General features: G+C 33.9%; 2 protein-coding genes across 2 annotated transcripts; both read right to left on the bottom strand.

The window, feature by feature from the left end:
• Positions 1-3,678: 3,678 nt before the first annotated feature.
• Positions 3,679-4,976, bottom strand: LOC106316678 (GATA transcription factor 20). Its single transcript, XM_013754563.1, has 2 exons — positions 4,594-4,976; positions 3,679-4,183 (listed from the first exon to the last, which is right to left on the bottom strand). Exons 1-2 carry the CDS (start codon positions 4,915-4,917, stop codon positions 3,902-3,904), a joined length of 606 nt encoding a protein of 201 aa, XP_013610017.1. The 5' UTR covers positions 4,918-4,976; the 3' UTR covers positions 3,679-3,901.
• A 12,364-nt stretch (positions 4,977-17,340) lies between these two features.
• LOC106316154 lies at positions 17,341-18,912 on the bottom strand. Its single transcript, XM_013754027.1, has 7 exons — positions 18,711-18,912; positions 18,574-18,621; positions 18,330-18,440; positions 18,142-18,244; positions 17,775-18,075; positions 17,653-17,707; positions 17,341-17,561 (listed from the first exon to the last, which is right to left on the bottom strand). The coding sequence occupies exons 1-7, from the start codon at positions 18,840-18,842 to the stop codon at positions 17,493-17,495; spliced, it is 819 nt and encodes a 272-aa protein (XP_013609481.1). The 5' UTR covers positions 18,843-18,912; the 3' UTR covers positions 17,341-17,492.
• Between the last annotated feature and the right edge of the window lie 257 nt (positions 18,913-19,169).

Raw genomic sequence — 19,169 nt, 5'->3', positions numbered from 1 at the left:
AAAATATTCTAAAAGCAACAACTAACGTTATAGGCGAGGCGAGAGAAACCTAAGAGTTCCTAAGAAGAGATTGAGCTGTTCATCTTCCATTCAGGATTCAATCCATTCAGGAAGATCTGTCAGGCAAAATGAATCCAGGTAACTCTATAAATATTCATATGATTTTATTATGTGATTAACCTAGATGTTTAAAGATCTTAGGGTTCATGTAAATTTAACTTACATGAAAACCATAAAAGATGTCGCTTTTGTCGAAATCAGTCGAAACGCAAAACATGACCAGTGAGATAGCATGTAGAGCACTCAGAAGATGGTGTGATATTACACATCTTTCAAATGGTGAAGTGTAAAAGTATTTCCAATCAAAATATCTGAAACTTACGTACATGGGAAGAAATGTCTTACATTGGACTGTCATCTATTGGTTTTAACCCATTCAAAGGCATAAAAGACAATATTCATTATGGTCAGTTGTTGTGACACCTTATAATTTACCGCCAAATCTGTGCATGCGATAAAAGTTCTCGTCCCTGAGCCTGAGCATCCTAGGAGATCATTTGATTTGTTTATTATATGAGTTGGAACTTCATTAATTAAAGTAGCAGTGATTTGTTGGACTAATTAAGATAGCTCGGTGTTGAGAGGACGCTAGACTGTAGTGGAAGTACATTATCCATAGACAGTGCTTGGACAACACCAAAAATAGAATAAAAAGAGTATTTTTTTTTAGATTTGTCATATTGGAATGATTATTTGTTGCGACATAGCCTAAATTTATGCATGTTAAGAAGAATTTTTTGATAATAAGATGAACATTGTTTTAAAATGTCCAAATAAAAATGAAAATATAATTTGAAGTCAAGATTGGATTTTGTTAATTTTTGTTCTCGTACCAAACTAAATATTGATGCGCATGGTGAAAGTCATGTTTCCATCGATTAGAGTTTTGTTGTCAGTAAAAATCCGGATAGACATTTGGTCTTAAGGAATTTTCCCAATGGACATTAAGTCATTGGTAATAATCTTGACCGACTTAAGATTGTCTAGAATTTTTCCTTCGAACAACGGTGTCAAAAACATTTTCGAATTTTTTTACGATGAAATATCTCGTTGCAAGTTCATCGGGATGTGTATCGATGTGTGTCCGAAGTTCATCAAAATATCCCGACAAAATCCCACCTGTTTTTCTCGACAAAATAGACCCAACAAAGCGGCTCGTCGAAATGACATGATTACTATTTACTATAAGTTAAATATAATCATATGATACAATTATTACACATAACATAAATAAACAAAGAACATTATGTTTTATAAAAAAATACCAAATATATATTTCTCTTAGGTAATTAACTAAAGTATTCTAAAACTAAAAATGAACTTATTTTATTCTGGATTCTTCTGAATCGAATATAAAATTCTCTAGAATGAATATTTTCACGTTCTTGGCTATTAACATTTAATTAGATGAAAATAATAATAGAAAATTTAAAACTAACTGAATAACATTAACACTTATAATTTATTTAAGTAAAAATAACAACAAGTTAAAGTTAAGGATTGGTTTTGTACGTAAATGAAATGTTAATTTTCAAAACATAAAACTTGGAGATGGTCATTTAGACTCAATTACGTTAGACTTACATTCATTTACCTTACAAAAATTATTATGAATAAATATGAAATTCTTACAATTTTTCTTCTATTTTTTGCCCTCTGTTTTACATTATAATAAAAATGTTGATAAAAAAGTAAATAAAAACCAAAATTTTGGATGAACATATATTAAAAAATATTCATTTTTATTAATTACTCTTATTAACAAATTTATACGGGTTCGTCTGCACTCCGCCTCCAATTATCGGGTCACACATGTCGGAAAGATTTTTTACTTTTTCTTTTTGTAAATCGAAAAGAAGATATTCCGTAATCCAACAATCTATCATTTAGAGACTAATCACGATCATTTGTGAGCTGTGGGATCTTAATTTGGCAACTCCAATCCTTAATCATGACATCTAAATGATATACACAACCTGAATTTATATATATTCCGGTATGCAAATTCTGGAGTTATTCTTGGGTTCACCCCCTAGGGTGAACCTTTAGATTCACCAACCAATAGAAAATTATCATTTTAAATTTAGTATCTTTTAATTAAGGAAACCAAATAACTTGGCAAATTATATTATTTTTTCAAAATAAAATTTAAAAATAAATAAAAATAATATATAAAAAACGAATTTAAAAAAAAAAAATGTTGTCAACAAAACACTAAACCCTAAACTCTAATCCTAAACCCTAAACCCTTGGGAAAACCTTAAACCCTTGGGTAAACCCTAAACCCTTGGGTAAACCCTAAACCCTTGGGTAAACCCTAAACCCTTGGGTAAACCCTAAACCCTTGGGTAAACCCTAAACCCTTGGGTAAACCCTAAACCCTTGGGTAAACCCTAAACCCTTGGGTAAACCCTAAACCCTTGGGTAAACCCTAAACCCTTGGGTAAACCCTAAACCCTTGGGTAAACCCTAAACCCTTGGGTAAACCCTAAACCCTTGGGTAAACCCTAAACCCTTGGGTAAACCCTAAACCCTTGGGTAAACCCTAAACCCTTGGGTAAACCCTAAACCCTTGGGTAAACCCTAAACCCTTGGGTAAACCCTAAACCCTTGGGTAAACCCTAAACCCTTGGGTAAACCCTAAACCCTGGTGAACCTAAAGGTTCACCCTAGGGGGTGAACCCAAGAAAAAGTCCAAATTCTGGCTCAGCTGTTGTCCATTATTTCTGAGTCTTTTGATTCTTGACTAGATGTTAATCATTCCCTAAAATTTATCAACAAACTTAACATTCAATAAAAAATAACATTTTGCTACCAAACAAGCCATCGCCAAGCCTTAGGTTGCAACAAAAAAGTGCTAAAGGATAAAACGATGTAAAATAAAGTTGAGAATATTGAGAGATACATCATATACGGTCAAAACTCAAAACAAGTGGAATATCATGAAAAGGGTCATAAACACTCGGCCTGGACACGGATCGGATATCCGGATTTTTGAAGGTATTTGTGATTTGATTTGTATGTCATGGATATCTAATTTTTCGATTTGCTTTGCTTCGGAAAAATACGGATATTCGGAAAATAAATAGATATTTGCGGATATCTCATATGTCTTGATTAATACAAATAATCTTAAAATTTTGATACAAATTTGTTTTGTAAAATATTTTTTTGCATGATATATATGATAAAAATTAAAAGAAATAGTGAATCTACATATTTTGTAAATTTTTTGAACTTAATTAACAATTCTAATAACACAAAACTTAAGAAACAAATTATAATTGTCAGAATGTGTTCTCTTCCTTTTATGTAATACTTTTATATAAGTAAAATGTGAATAGAATTTATCAAATCATATGTTAGAATAATAATTATATAATTTTATACATTAAAATTTTTAAATAAATCAAGATATACATGTATTTATATATTGCCGGATCGGATCAGATACCCGCTTCTCAAAATTATAATATTTGTGATTTGCTTCGATTTTAACGGATATTGATTTTTAATATTTGCTTTGCGTCGAAAGTTTACGGATATCCGGAATTTTCGGATCGAATCGAAACGAATAACAAATCAAATCAAATTTAACGGATAAAATGTTCGGTCCTAATAAACACTACAGTACGTATATATATCTTTCAAAAAGACATAAAAAGAAAACACAAGGAGATAGTGTCGATGTAAGAAATAAATAAATAAAAAGAAACTTTATAATGAATTTGACCAGGACTGATTTACTTTGGGTGAGAATCTATGACAAGACCTTCCATAGGTAACGTTTCTTCATTCATCTCGTCAAAAATGGTGGAGAAGGCCATTGGTTTCCGTGACGTTAATTCCAAGACATAAACGAGGCAGCCGTGACGTCATCAACGAACGGATATTCCATCTCCGGTGCCGGCGAGAAATACTGAACTCTTTGTGTGTTCTGATGAGCCCACGACGGTGACGAGGAAGCATGGTGATGATGAGTGTAATAGTTTCCACCTCCGTTGTACGGGTTCTCTGCCGGAACTTCTGCCACTGATGAACCACCACCGGACGTTATTGAGTTTCTGGCAGCTGCACGCTTCTCTTCCTTCTTGAATCTGATTCCACACGCATTGCATAACGACTGCGCCATGTTGGATCATTTGTCACATCCAAAATATTATTAAAATGTATATACATTGTTGATTTAGTCTGACTAGATATAAATATGTTATTTAGTCGAGATTAAAATAATAAATGATGGCTTAACATTCTTTATATAATTTTAAGAATTATTAATTTTAGCTATAAACTTAACATAACCTAGCTGTTTTAAATATTTAAAAGTAAATTAAATTAGAGTTAATGATTTGTAAAAAAAAAGAGTTATAAAACATTCAGTTTATGTATGATGTTACAAATATTGAGCAAAGTCCTTCTACTTTTCTTTTGGTAGAATGCCAAATGTCTTTATGAGTTTTATATAATATATCTAATAGGTTTTTAAGTTTCGAATAGCCAAAATGACACTTTTTGCTTTTATTATTAAATTACCTTAGGCCCTTTTGGTCCGTTTCTCCATAGAGGAGTAGAAGAAGTGTCGCAGCTAGCACAACGGCGAGGCAGGTTGTGCTCACTACCGCTCTTTTTGTAAGACGTCGTTTTTGCGCTTCCTCCGTGAAAGAAGAAGTCGCCGGAGATGTTGTTAGAATTGGCAGAAGAAAATCTACGGTGTTTGTCGAGACGAGTAGATGGTGTTCCAAGGGAGAGAGTGCAATCAACAGAAGTTGATGAAGAGAGGTCATCATAATCATAATTATGAGGGTGGTCTTGGTCGTACAACATGGAGAAATTAGCGTTTGTTTGGTATCCCATCATTATTTGAAGTTTACAGTGAGAGAGAATAGAGAGATGAGAGATGTATGTGTTGTCTGGTTGCTTTGTGAGTAGGTTATAAGGTACAAATTAAGACATGGCTACATATATATAGAGCCTTTGTTTAACTTAACGACAAAAGGAATTGGTATGATCAAATATATTGTAGTGAAGATTACATTACTTTTGCTACTTTATCTAAAGAAAGCAGCAATGCTACAATGAATATTCTCAAGGGCTTTAGTTAACTCCTTTCTTAATCGAGTTTTTCATTTTTGGGTACGGAAACAATTGGCATCAACCAGTAATATAATATATTTTTTTTAGAATTAAGTGGAGCACCACTTTTTATTTCAGTTGCTATATTCAAATACTGGATACATGTTTAGCATTCTCATTTCCTCGTGTTGATATTTTGTTTTTATGTTGCAATTTTGAATCAGTATCAAAGCTATTCAAATGGTTCTCTCTTTTTTTCTTTAATTCAAATGGTTGTTTCATGTCGTTGAATTCAGTTTTAGCAGCATTTCAGGAACAAGTTTTACAAGTACATATACATAAACCGAGTTGTTTCCTTACATGTTTGTTTTAAATAAATGTGACAAAAGCAAAGTATAAATGTTTAACATTTAACCAAACCAAAGTGTTGGTAGCCTAATGATAATACAAAATGTTTGGTTTCCTTGTGCTCCGGGTTCAAACCTTCTTTGGTATAGATGCTTATCCTTTAAATCAGAATATTTAAAGGCTGATTGCGGTTCTGTGAGATATTATGGACCAAAAGGCTCGAAACTTCCACTATTAAAAAAAAATCTTAACCAAAACTACAATATACTCCCTCCGTTGCAGAGTCACCTTTTTTTTTTTTTTTTTTCAGAGTCACCCTTGACTGAATTAAATGAAGAGAAGCACATTGTGGCTCGAACCTGTGAGGCGGTGAATTTCATTGTAGATTGCGGTAGCTAGGATTTCAGGAGTCATGCTTTCCTATGGATTACAACATTTGATGCCCGTGGGACGACCTCTAAGTTGGCTTACTTTGACGGCACACTGTTGATGGAATAAAAGGCTGGTTTTGGACACTCCAACTTTGGGAAATCTGGGACAACCAGAGCTGCTCGGTACTAATGTTCAAGCAGAGGTGGAGGCTTTGGTCTCCCTAGTCTTCTTCCCACACTTTTTGTCCTTTATTGCTTCAAATATGTTTGTTTCTTTGTCATTTCCATATAACCTAGTTTTGATTGTTTTTCCAGTTTGTTTTTTTGTGATTTCCCTATAACCTAGTTATTGTTGTTTTTCCGGTTCATCGAAATGTACATTGTTTTGATTTACCAGTTATTTGTATATGTGGTATAACAAAATAAATAAATAAATAAATATCTAAGGATCTCAATTTATATTTTCAAAAGATAATATATTCTTAAGAAAAAAGAAAAATGGAAAGATGCTCAAGTGCTCTAAATGCACATGTTAAAAACGACAAAATCAATTGTTTGTCGTTTTATGCCATGTCATTTTTTTGGAACTTAAAATCATAACCAAAATTTGGTAAATACTGTACTAAATACTGAAGCTTCTTTAATATAAAGGCGATATATGAATTATTACATGTCGTGATTAAGGAGAACAAGTACTGTTTAAGCTAGGAATGAAAATAAAAAGGGTAAAGGTAAGAGAATTCCGAAGTGAGATTCTTGGCAATGATCAAAAGCAACATCTTGTGTTCTTTTTCTTTGGCTTGGGGAACGAGAGATTCAATTGATCAGTCAAAGAAGCAAACTCCAACTTAAAGTAATTGCTTAAAGCAATAATCAGAAATAAGACACACAAACGAATAAACTCAACTGGATACACTCAACTACTGCTTCTTTTTCTTTTTTTCTTTTGTTCTCTATTTTGGGTTTATATACTTAATTCGTTCCTCTCCTGAAATAGATGAAAATTTTGCCAAGACAAGAATAATATATTCCCTCTGTTCCATAATATTTTTTGCACAAAAATTAAGAAAATTATATTTTTAAAGAAATTCATTTTTAAAGATATAACTTTTAAATCATTTAATCAATTATAAAAAAAACTGTAAAATTTAATTGGTTAAACAGTTTATAATAAAATTAAAATTAAATTTAAAGCCTCAAAATTTTATGTAAATTAAAACAAAATATCTTTCTAAAACATCATCTATATTAAAATGGAAGGAGTATTAAATATCAACAGGAAACCTAAAAAAATCTTAAACCGAAAGCAAAATGAATTGTTCTAATGAAATATGTATATGTGCATATAAAAGACAACTCTGTTATATATCCCATAGAATTAACACAACAAAATTGTCGTTTTCATCATACATTATTGTCTACGATCGTATTTTCTTTATGAGAAATTATATTGGTCTACAGATATAACCTATTTCCCTTATCTTAAGTTCTGTTGTCTCGATTTATTTCATCTAAAACTCCTTGCACGGATCCGATTGTTATTACTCTTGAAGAACTTTGTAGACATTATATTTTTGGTAGAATTTCAAATGTAATAAAAAATTATTTTGTTATGCTTGTCTTGGAGTTTAAAACGATAATTTTTTTCTAATTTGAACCCCATTTTGTCGAATAATCGAGACTAACTATTAATGTCTAAAGAATTAAGATTGCATTTTCAAAGAAATAAGAACACAAATTTGAGCGATTGGTAAACTTTGATCCAGAATATGTTCGTCCGTTTCTTCTTTTCTTGTGGCTTACCCAAGAATATGGACCGACATATTATATGCTTGAGTCTGAAAATAATACCGATCAAATAAAGATTCAAAGAATATGAAAAGATTCAACAGAGCCACAGAAGCAGGCTTTAAGCAAACAGAGAGAATAAAATCAAAGTTGCGAGTGGTGAGCTAGATTTTTTAATTAAAAGACTGCCGCTATTAGCAGAGATGTCTCTCTCTCTTATCTCTTTCTAACTAACACATGCACTTTTAATTTGTTTCACGGAATAAGAAACCTAAAAATATGATTATTTGAAAAATTGGTCAATTCTTACATCAACAGAAACCATCGGTCCCGATCAATATATGAACACGTAACCTGTGCAAAACGTACATCAACTAGTACAAAGTTATATTTTCATACATGAACTTTCAAAATTTAGTTTAACATATATTGACATAATTTTCATTAGACAAACGTTATGGAAAATGATTTGTCATTAATTGGTAATAGGAAATTGGTCAATTCCTACATTAACAGGGTCCAACAGTTCCGATCTATTACCACATAATACGGTTTAATCACCACATAATAAAATAAAAACCTCACCTAATCAACGCTAGGGGTGGGCATTCGGATACCCGTTCGAGTTTGGATCAGGTATTTCGAATTTTCGGATATTTTGTTATAGGAGTATAGAACCCGTTCGAGTATTTCTATACTTCGGGTCGGGTTCGGGTATTTTTAGTTTGGCTTTGGTAATTTCGGATCGGATTCGGATAATTAGATTTTGAAAGAAAAATAAATAAATTCTTCATATCGTTCAATTTTCTTGTATTTAAAAATATACCTTTCATTTAACTGGTTTTTTATTTTTAATAGAATAAATGATTAATAGAATTGGAGATAAAATTTTAAAATAAAAAGACAGTAATTTGGTTATTGTTTTGAATTTTGGATACAATTTTTTGTTAATGCACAAAACAAGAAGCTTGACATGTGTTTCAAGTGAGTAGCAATCCATAATTATATGTATATAATATGATGTAAACTATGTGTAGCATCAATATAAATATTAATTTTGATTAAAATAACCCGCACCCCCGTGCGGGTGTTTGATTTAAGTTGTGTCCAACGTAAACGCATAAACCGCTGGTTTTATAAAAAAAATCCATAATTTGTTTATTTGTATGTAATATTATATTAAAAAAATTATAACTTGATGCAATTTAATGTAATTATAGTATTCATATATTAACCTATTGTTTTTTGTTAATTTATTTTAAAATGAAACAACATACTAAAGTTTATTTTATTTTATTGCATTACCCATTATTAATATTGTACGAATATTGACTAAATTGACCATACTAAAAAAAATATCCCTTTAATATTCGTACAATAGTAATAATAATCAATATATGAATATCGATTTGGTTAGTTAATATTCGTACAATAGTAATAATAATCAATATATGAATATCGATTTGGTTAGTTAAGCTTTGAAATTTTAATTAATTAATTTTAATTGATTTTAAATGCAATGGCATAATCTGCAAATAAAAAGAAATACAAAAAGGAAGCGCTTAATTTATCGTAAATGCAATGGCTAAATGTGTAAATAAAAAGAAGTACTAAAAATACTAATATTCATGTTTCCAAACAATTCTCATTTATACTGTTATCTATGTTTCCAAACAGTATAAAAAAACTTCAGTTTTAATGATATAGATTTATACATTTATCTATGTTTCCAAACAGTATCAAAAAATACTTCAGTTTTAATGATATATATATACATATGTTTAACTATCTTCGAATATTTATTCGGGTTCGGATATTACATGTTCGGGTTTGGTTATCCAATCTCTCCTAACTCAATATCCATTCAGATATTTTTCAACTTTGGTTCGGATTTCGGTTCGAATTTTTTGGGTCGGATTCGGGTGCGGCTTCGGGTATCGGGTAAAGTGCCCAGGCCTAATCAACACGTAACAGACAATTTATTTTCTATAATGTTTGACTAGCAGAAATTAGGTTAATGTATGTTAAATAAATTTTCAAAAGTTCATGTACTGAATTTAATTTTTTTATTAGTTGATGTATGTTTTCGCATATGTAAAGTGTATGTATTGGTCAGAATCGTTGGCCCATGTTGATGTCGGAATCGGCCAATTTTGTGTTAGCAATTAACAACAACTCATTAATGTTTAACTAACGGAAATTAGGTCAATGTATGTTAAACCAAATTTTGAAAGTTCACGTATGAAAATTGAATTTTAGCTGATGTATGTTTTTGCACACGTGATGTGTTCATGTATTGATCGGGACCGATGGCTTTTGTTGATGTAGGAATTGGCCGATTTCCCATGATTATCCGCAAGACACTACGAGCACCATTAGAAATGAAATATCGCTCCGAAGTTGCTCATCTATTTAATAACAATATAAATTAAATAAATAACTAAATAGTAAATAAATAAAATAAATTTGAATCACTAAGAGCATGATTATTGGAGGGTTATTAGGGTGGAGTTCTTAGCAGAATATAAGAATCCGTCTCTTAACTTTTAACTGAAAAGCTAAGAACCGGTTCTTAAATAGAGTTTTAAAAACCGGTTCTTAACTTTTTTAGTTAAAAGTTAAGAGACGGATTCTTATATTCCGTTAAGAACCTCATTCTAAGAACCCCCAATAATCATGCTCTATTGCGGTTTCCAAAACCAGTTTCTGCAGGAAATTTACGGGTGGGCCCCACTTTTTCTTTAAAAAACGGTCACCAAAGTTGCGAATTAAGTATCGATATTGGGCCAGTTTTTGCATTGTTTGCGGGTCCCACCGACACGTGGCGGTCCGCGATTGATTCAATTTTTTTTTTTAGGAGAAAAAAAAAATCAAAAAAAAAAAAAAATTTAAGGACCCCAAAAATAGTTTCAAGGATAATGATGGTCTAATATCCTGCTCCCTCCGTTCTTATTAGGCTAGATACACCTAGAGCAACAAAACCACATTTATTAGGCTTCTCTTCGAAAATAAATGTAAGTTGAAGCAGAAGAACGCGATGCAGGGAGTGCCACATCTCGACAATGCTCTTCCGATCCTGCAAATGAACAAACAATTAATCTACCACCAGGACCAACTGGCCTAACAATGATGACCAACCAAGGACTGTTGTCAGCTCCAAAATGCCTCCTCGGAGAAACATCGATTGAGGAGTACCGCAGAGCACACCCGAGAAGTCAGAGAGGATGAGGAAACACCCAAAACAGACGAAGCACATTATCACCAAGAGCGGCGAGGACCGGGAAGGCAAGGAAGAACAACCAGCGGAAAGACAAAGGACATGTCATAGGCCATTCGCCTCAACCAGAACCCGAGAGTCACACACGAAATCACAGCAGCGCCAACAACCACACAGCCACCAGAACTACCACGCTTGTGCCTCCGGAGACAACCTTCGAAGTCGTCCTCTGCCGGAGAAAGAGAGAGCCACTATCACTCGACACTGAGTGACATCAAAGAGGCTCGGAAACAGACCAACCATGCAGAGAAAGAAACCCTAGGCACCAAGGACACCAGATCTGGACGGAGGAGCCACGAATCACCTCCCCCCCACCCCCGGCTTCCTCTCACCGCCGGCGACAGAGTAGATCGGGAATGGAGAAAACTTTGGTCCATCACGCTCCGAAACCCTAAGAACCGACAGCACGACAGCACACCACCACACCCCTCGTCTGGACTCCATAACTTCACCAGATAAACGACGGAGCTTAAACGACAAAGCATTTCTAGCCCAGAGCACTCAATTTCAGAGCCGAAGACATAGAAGGAAAGAAAAAAGGCCTCCAACAACGGGGCGTCGCCGGAGCAAACGGAGAAGAAAGAGGCGAGGTCGAGAGAAGGTTCCCGATCCTTTTGGTTAAAAAATTTCTCTGAAATTTATTCTCTAAAGTTGCTGTAGAACAGAGTTCGCTCGATATTAATAGTTTCAAAAGACAAAAACATAACTAAACTATATAATATATTTACCAGGCTAATAGTTTTAGAACAATATTATAAAATTTTATACAATATATAACTAGGTTGCATGGAAACTCGGATGAAAGTCCGTTTCACGTTTCAGAAACATTTCGAAATAGGAATCTCTCGGAAACTCGTGGAAACTCATTAAAAACTTGTTTCTTGAAAATCTCAATTTGGAAACTCAATAGAAACTTACGTTTCTACTTTAAAAACTTGTGATTCTGTTTTGAAAACGTGAAGAAAACTTTTTAAATAAATTTTGTAAATTGTATCTTTATTTTAAGTTAAGCTACTTAATAAGTATTGGATATCTGCTATTTTAAAAATTTAATACGATTTTTATGTTTAACTATTACTTGTTTCATTTTCATACACATAACATAAAATTGTTACTTGTTTATTTTTATTCTTAGATAGACCAAACATAATAAAATATTGTACTCACATGTTAATAATATATGTATATATATATATATATATATATATATATGCATATACATGCATATAATTATAAACGTTTCCAAAACGTTTTCATTCCAAAAAAATTAAAACCATGTTTCCACATTTCGTTTTTGCGTATCCGTTTCCGATTTCATGCAACCTAGATAACTCATATATATATACATATACTAAATGTACTATTTAAATATATCCTTGTTTTGTATATTGTTCGAGAACTCACTAAGCGTAACGCGTGCGGTTGAGTAAGCCTAGCGCCGAATTAATTAATCAGAGATTACACGAAGATTAATTAGAGAGTAGTTTTATAGATTTTTATCAGTTTTTTTGGTCTATATATTAATAATGTGCACTTTAAAAATTAGGATAAATGAACTGAAAATACAAATTTAGCCTTGTCTTCTGAGTTTTTCCCTAGCGAATTCTCTACAACTTGAAGCCGATTTTTTCCGTGATTTTGCTAATATTTCTTTTAATTCTTGCAAGTTCTGATCAAAATATATCTAATCTAACACACGCATATCATTTGAAACTTAAAATCTTCAAAAACAGTGAGTTTTTTTATTTTCCGATTTACTGGCCGAGTAACACCAATCCGCCACAGTGCTAGCCCGAATCACGCTTTTCCAGCGAAAAACCGGTCGCCTATCCCGCGTATTCAAACAGGGAAATATAACAAAATAAAGTTATAGTATGCACAACAAACTTAAATTTTCAAGTATTCAACAAACATAAAAATGAAGAACAAAACTTAGGTTCATTCATACGGTTGGTAAAATTTACCCCACCTTTTATAACCAACTAAAATGTCATGTAGGACTAGCTGAAAAAGGTAATAAAATTTAAAAATAAAAGGCTGAAAAGAACAACACGAAGTTAACGCCGTCTGCGAAACCTGAAACTCTAAAAATCTGAAATCTAAACTCTAAACCAAAAACCTAAACTTTAAACCCCAAATCCTAAATCCTAAACTCTAAATCTTAAATTCTAAACCCAAATCGTAAACCCAAAACCCAAAACTCTCTAAACCATAAACCCTAAATCTTAAAGTATAATCCTAAATCCTAAACCCTAAACCCTAAATCCTAAATACTACCCTAAATCCTAAACACTAAACCCATCACTTGATTAGGGTTCGGGTTTAGTTTTTAAGGTTTAGAGTTTAAGATCGATGGTTTATGGTTTATGGTTTTGGGTTTAGGATTTAGTATTTAGGGTTTATGGTTTAGAGTTTTGGGTTTAGGGTTTATGATTTATGATTTATGGTTTAGGATTTAGTATTTAGAGTTTTGAGTTTAGGGTTTAGAGTTTAGATTTAGGGTTAAGGTTTAGAGTTTAGGGTTTAAGGTTTAGAGTTTAGGGTTTTGAGTTTAAACTTTAGATTTTTTGAGTTTCGGGTTTTGCAGACGTCATTAACGTCGGTATTGTTTTTTCTCAGATTTTTTTTTTTTGATTTTGTTACTTTTTTTTAACTAATCCTATATGGCATTTTGGTTGGCTATAAAAGTTGACTCAGGGTGAACTCAAGTATTGTTCAAAAATTAACTAATCAACCACGCTAAACGCTTTTTCGCTAGAATAGCCGTTTGTTATAAATAAAAAAAATCCCTCTATCGCTCTTTTTTTTATTTTTCAAATATAAATGTAGCCGTTTTTGCCTTTGGCATTTGCGTTTGCAATTTAACCTCTAAAGAAACGAAATTGGTTTAAATATAAGGACGCCTGCATGCAAATAAACAAACGTTTAATAAGGTGCTTTAATGGTTTAATAAGTAATCACCGATTTACGACGCTACCTTTAGCATTTTGGATCCGTACTGTATTATACGGTCCGTATCCAACACAGCAAAAGGGCCAACCACAAAGAAAGAACAAAAAAGAATCAAGATCCGATTGGGTTGAGCTATCTTTATCCTTTTCTCTTTTTGTTTCTTATTAGTTACGTTTTTAACATGTAGTTTGACCGGTTTGCTTTCTAGATAACTTATCGTCGACTTATTCTACATATTTCTATCAATGCTTTTGAGATTCGACCCCGTAATCTGTCACGACATAAGTGTAATGGACGTATACACTAATCCAATGGACGTATGCACTAGTGGACCTACTTTTTACAGTTGTTGGCCCATACTATTTTTAAAATTTTCTAGTATGTTAAAAAAAAGGGGGTCTTCAAACATAGATGTAATGTTTTATAGAAACATTTTTATAATAGGACTGAAAAAGCTAATATTAAGATATACTAAGTCACTAATATTTTCAGTTCACACAAAATTAGATTGAAAACTACTTAGACTAAACCATTTTTAAATCCTAATGGATATTTAAGTTAATTCTTGCAAGATTATTCTTTATTGATTATAAAAAAACTCTTTAGTAGTTCATGATATAAGACATCGTAAACATAAAAATAAACACCTTAAACTTAATTAAAAAAGAAGAGAAACACCAAAAACTTATTTAGATGCAAAAAGGAAAATCATAATCCTAATTTTAAATCCGTATCTCATATCTGTACTTCACTATTCGATTTGGAGTTTGTCCTCAAGCTTCGATTTTGGTATTCCATCAACTTCCACATTTTGTGTTTAAAGTTTCAAACTCGTTGGTGTTTTAATTCTTGCAAGGTATTCCTCTATCAACTTCCACATTTTGGTATTCCTCTATCAACTTCAATCTTTTCCTTTTTTTTCTCCTCCGCGTAAATCTTTAGTAAAACACCTTGTATGCATTCTTATATTTTAGTTTCTAGAACTTTTGAGATCATTGACGTTCTATCTTTAACATCATCGATTCTATTCCTTGAAAGATTGAAAAAGAATTTTCATGACCATGTGAACTATCTATCAAACCCTTTTGTGCTAAAAAAATTGCAAGTCGTGTCTCTCGGTGTGGTTGACATAGTCAATGATAGGAAATTCTACGAAAGAAACAATAGTTGAAACATTTGCTGATTTTGCGTTTTGTGACCCTTATTGCTTCATTACTGCAATTTCTAACATCAATATTATATGTGTTGAATCTGAGTTTGGTTGGCTTAGATAAAGAGAAACAGATTAGATGGATTTTTTTGTTGATCCGAAGAGAGTGAGATTATAGAGTGTGTGAACAAAGTAGAAACTAGTCGACACTCGTTGGAGTTAGCCGGAAAGTACAAGTCGACGAAAAAGAGTAATTAAACCCTAATTTCTAGTCGTTGTCTATGTGTTCAAGTCTGGATCTTCTCCCTTTGCTCTCATTTCCCTTTTATACACAAACCCCCTCCTCTCCTTGCCATAAGTTGGTTTTCCCTAACGAGTTGGGTCGGGATTAACGGGCCGAGTGATTGGGCCGAGCCTTCGTCGTTGCTTTAATTGTTGAGCTATGAAGCCGAGCTGGCGTTGCAGAGCTCGCGGCTCCTGGGTTGTAGTGCCAGGCAATTGAGCCGGTCTCATGACGCCTAATTAAGCCTGGTTGAGCCTACTATTTTTTTTTCTACATCGTACATATCATTACTAGAATGAAGGTTTAGTACATGATTAGATGCACTACAATTTGCTTGAAAACCAATCTGAAAGTCGGGTTGAGCCGACTTAGTGGGCCGAGTTATTTATTTAATGGTCTTTGTGGAGAGATGCAATCTATTTCCAACGGTGAAAACCAATCTGAAAGTCCCCTCAATTCACTTGTGAAGACGCAGTCGATCTCGGTGAATTTGTGTGAGTGGTTGTGGAAAATGAAGAACTCGGTTGAAAGTGGTTCGAACGGAATCATCCACTTAGTGGGACTCACGTGGATTAGTTGTGACACGTGTGTTTGTCAATCACTCGGCGGGACTCATGCTAGTAAACTGTGACAATCGTGGTTGTCAGTTGCTCGTCGAAACTCGTACGAGTAAACAGTGACAAGCATGGTTGTCAGTTGCTCGACGGGGCTTATGCGAACAAATTGTGACAAACGTTGCATGTTATTTACTCGGCAATGCGTATGTGAGTAAACTGTGACAAATGTTGCTTGTCTCTTTTCTCATCTTTCAGTTCTGACCCTTAGTAATCAACAACAGTATTAAAACCAACACAATGAAGTATATATAAATAGCTCGACTTGTGTAAGAAATCAAAAGTAAAATACAAGAACGAAAACTATAAACCCTAACCTTGAGTGATTGGAATGAAATCGAAACTGTCTATAGAACATTTTCATATATGATCTCGAATTAAATTCTACAAATCGTTTTTCAAGAGGAAAACAATCGCTTTTGGAAGAGATGAAATGGTTCGATCTTCGTATATAATCTTGATTCGTCTTTTCAACACCCAAATTTGTTAGATATGTATAGTTTTCTTAAAATAATATATGAAAAAAGGATTACCATCGTGGTATTTGGGGTTTTTTTACATAATTTAGGCATCAATATTTTTTGCATAATTGCTTTTGACCTAAGAGCTCCGAGTTAGTTACTTGTGTGCTAAGTTATTTACTGTCTTTAATTTCATGACCGGATGGTACGTTATCTCTCTTACTTTCTTGTTTCGGAATCACTTTCATCTTCAAGGATCACTTCAAATGGGATTGATTTCCACTTTCTTGAACGATTGTGTGATTCTTCTTCCAATCGCTGTCACATTCTACTTCACATGGTGGTTCATTCATTTCTTCTCTCCCAATCTATTAACCCATCTCGGAATCAATATGTTCGGACTTGGGTTTTTTGACATCCATCACATTCATCTTCCTGGTTGGTGTATTCATGTCCTCATGGCTTAGAGCTTCACTTCTCAGCATTGGAGAATGGTCTATCAAGAAAATGCCCCTCATCAGCTACATCTACTCCGCTTCTAAACAAATCAGCAGAGCTATCTCACCAGGTCAAACCCAGAGAAAACAAAAAGTAAACAAAAACTCCTAATCTTTTTTTTTTCAGCAACAACTAATCTTTAGTTACCCTTTTTCTCCTTTTTTTTTAATCAGAACAAAGCTCAGGTGCATTCAAGGAGGTAGCGATTATCAGGCATCACATTTGGGAGAATACGCTTTTGGGTTCATTACATCCACTGTGATTCTTCGAAGCCGTGCTAATACAATAATGTTGGGAAAGTTTTGAAATCCTAATGATATTGAAAGATTCATAGAGTTTGGATGTGTTTAAGCCTTTTATTAGTCTAGACACTAATTAACAAAGAGAACATATAAAAGGTTGGATTTGAAAGAGATATTTTAATATTTTAAAAGTAAAACAATTTCATATATTATTGTTTTTTGTTATCAAATGATGGGATAGGTTGAGAGACGCATGGATTCTCATGAATATAGAAAAAGAACAATTGAATCTCTCGGAAGCAGCCTTAGCAACTTTAAAACTCTCTAACTCCTACTAAAGAATGTATGTATCAATAATGCCTCTCTGTGTAAACGTCAAGAGAGTGCAGAACAGAGAGAGTTGTACGCCTCAACACAGAGCTTAAACTTCTCTTGAGCCTCTGCCTGCAATTTCCACCACATTAACCCAAAACAATCTGTCACACACAACTTGAGAAAACCTATAACAATCCCAATCTTTGTTCAAAAAGCATACCTTAGAAGGCCCCTGGTTCGTATCCGGATGCCATTTCTTAGCTGATGAACGGTAGCTGCAAGAAAAAACTTTACTGAATACACTCTTGTCAGATTTTTATTGGATTCACTTGGAAGACTTACGCTTTCTTAACATCTTCTAGTTTGAGGGGACCAGTAAGAGGTAGACCAAGAGCATTCCTATCAGACTGAGACCCAACCATCAAAGGCTCATCGCAAGACTCATTGTTGTTCCAGGTTTTGCTCCTTTGAGACTGAGTTGTCCAGCTCCATCCTTCTCTCCATTGAAACCCCGATGACGCCGAGTCCCTCGAATACGAGGACTTCTGAGATTGGCCCGTCCATGCTTCTCTCCATTTCTTCTCAAATTTATTAGTAGCATCAGCTTCAAAATCGTCGTCGGTGTTTCCTTCTCTGTGCCACCCTAATATATACAAACAAACTTGTGTGATGTGTGATGCTAAGAAGAAGAGAAGAAAGAAACTCTCACGTTTAGTTTTCTTGTCACGAGGCTTCTTTCCCCGGCCAGGTGGAGACTTTTTCTTCATATGCCTATCTCGGATAAGCGGATTTGGACCAATGTTCCACTCATTCTACACGTTATAAGACAAGACAAGCTTGAGAAAACCAGACCTTTTAAGTATTGAAGCTATCAAGAAAGTAAGAAAGATATTTAACCTGAAGGGGATCGTTAAGTCCACTGTGGAAGAGAAGCTTGTCTACAGTCTTTTTAGCACAAGTGCGACGCCCCTTCTCCTTAACGGTACATGTGAACCTTACAGACGAGTTCTGGGATCAACACGTTTTGAACATACACAGATCAACTCATCTCTTCTAACGAAAGTTCACAAATTTGCAATACCCATTTGGTTGTAATGAACAAATCATCCGATCAAATAGTTTGACAACATTTCACACGCACCTTTGAAGATTCAGAAGTTGTGCCACCACCACCCTTGGAACCTCTATCCTGCGGGAAAAAAAAATAAAGAATCGAACATCTAATTACAGTTTTCTGAGGAACGAACCAGATTCAGAATTCTCGAGATAAGATCTTACGGAACCGAAGTGTTTCCTCGATTTCTCAGACAGGACACTGGTCGAATGAAATGGAGCGAGAATGGTTTTCGTAGCCGCCGAAGGTGATGAAAATGAGCTTTTCAGCGAGAGGAGGGTTCTCCATCTTAGCATAGTGAGATTTGGGAACAAGAGCGAAATTGAGAAATCACGAATTTGAGGATTCTTATGCAATTTGACGAAGAAGACGAGCGGAGAGAGGGTGAGACTCTAGGCCTGGGCATTTTAACTTGGACCCGAAGACCCGAACCGGAACCGATCCAAAAATACCCGACCCGGAACCGGACCGAAAATTTACAAATACCTTTTAAGTCTAAATTTTTTTTACCCGAAAGAACCGGAACCGAAAAGGAACCGATCCGAATAGACCTAGATCCGAAAAAAACCGACCCGAATAGACCCAATCCGATAAAAACCGATTTGTACCCGACTTAAAAACAT

Source organism: Brassica oleracea, chromosome C9 (assembly GCF_000695525.1).
Source record: "Brassica oleracea var. oleracea cultivar TO1000 chromosome C9, BOL, whole genome shotgun sequence".
Lineage (NCBI taxonomy): Eukaryota > Viridiplantae > Streptophyta > Magnoliopsida > Brassicales > Brassicaceae > Brassica > Brassica oleracea.
Note: the sequence above shows the minus strand (reverse complement) of the source record. Positions and strands in the feature narration are given on the sequence as shown.

Coding starts and splice junctions, on each gene's coding strand:
- LOC106316678 (XM_013754563.1), bottom strand. CDS start 4,917: ATGATGGGATACCAAACAAACGCTAATTTCTCCATGTTGTACGACCAA. Junction 4,184..4,593: donor ACGGACCAAAAGGGCCTAAG/GTAATTTAATAA, acceptor AACATGGCGCAG/TCGTTATGCAATGCGTGTGG.
- LOC106316154 (XM_013754027.1), bottom strand. CDS start 18,842: ATGCTAAGATGGAGAACCCTCCTCTCGCTGAAAAGCTCATTTTCATCA. Junction 18,076..18,141: donor TCGTGACAAGAAAACTAAAC/GTGAGAGTTTCT, acceptor TGTATATATTAG/GGTGGCACAGAGAAGGAAAC. Junction 17,562..17,652: donor CGAACCAGGGGCCTTCTAAG/GTATGCTTTTTG, acceptor TGGAAATTGCAG/GCAGAGGCTCAAGAGAAGTT.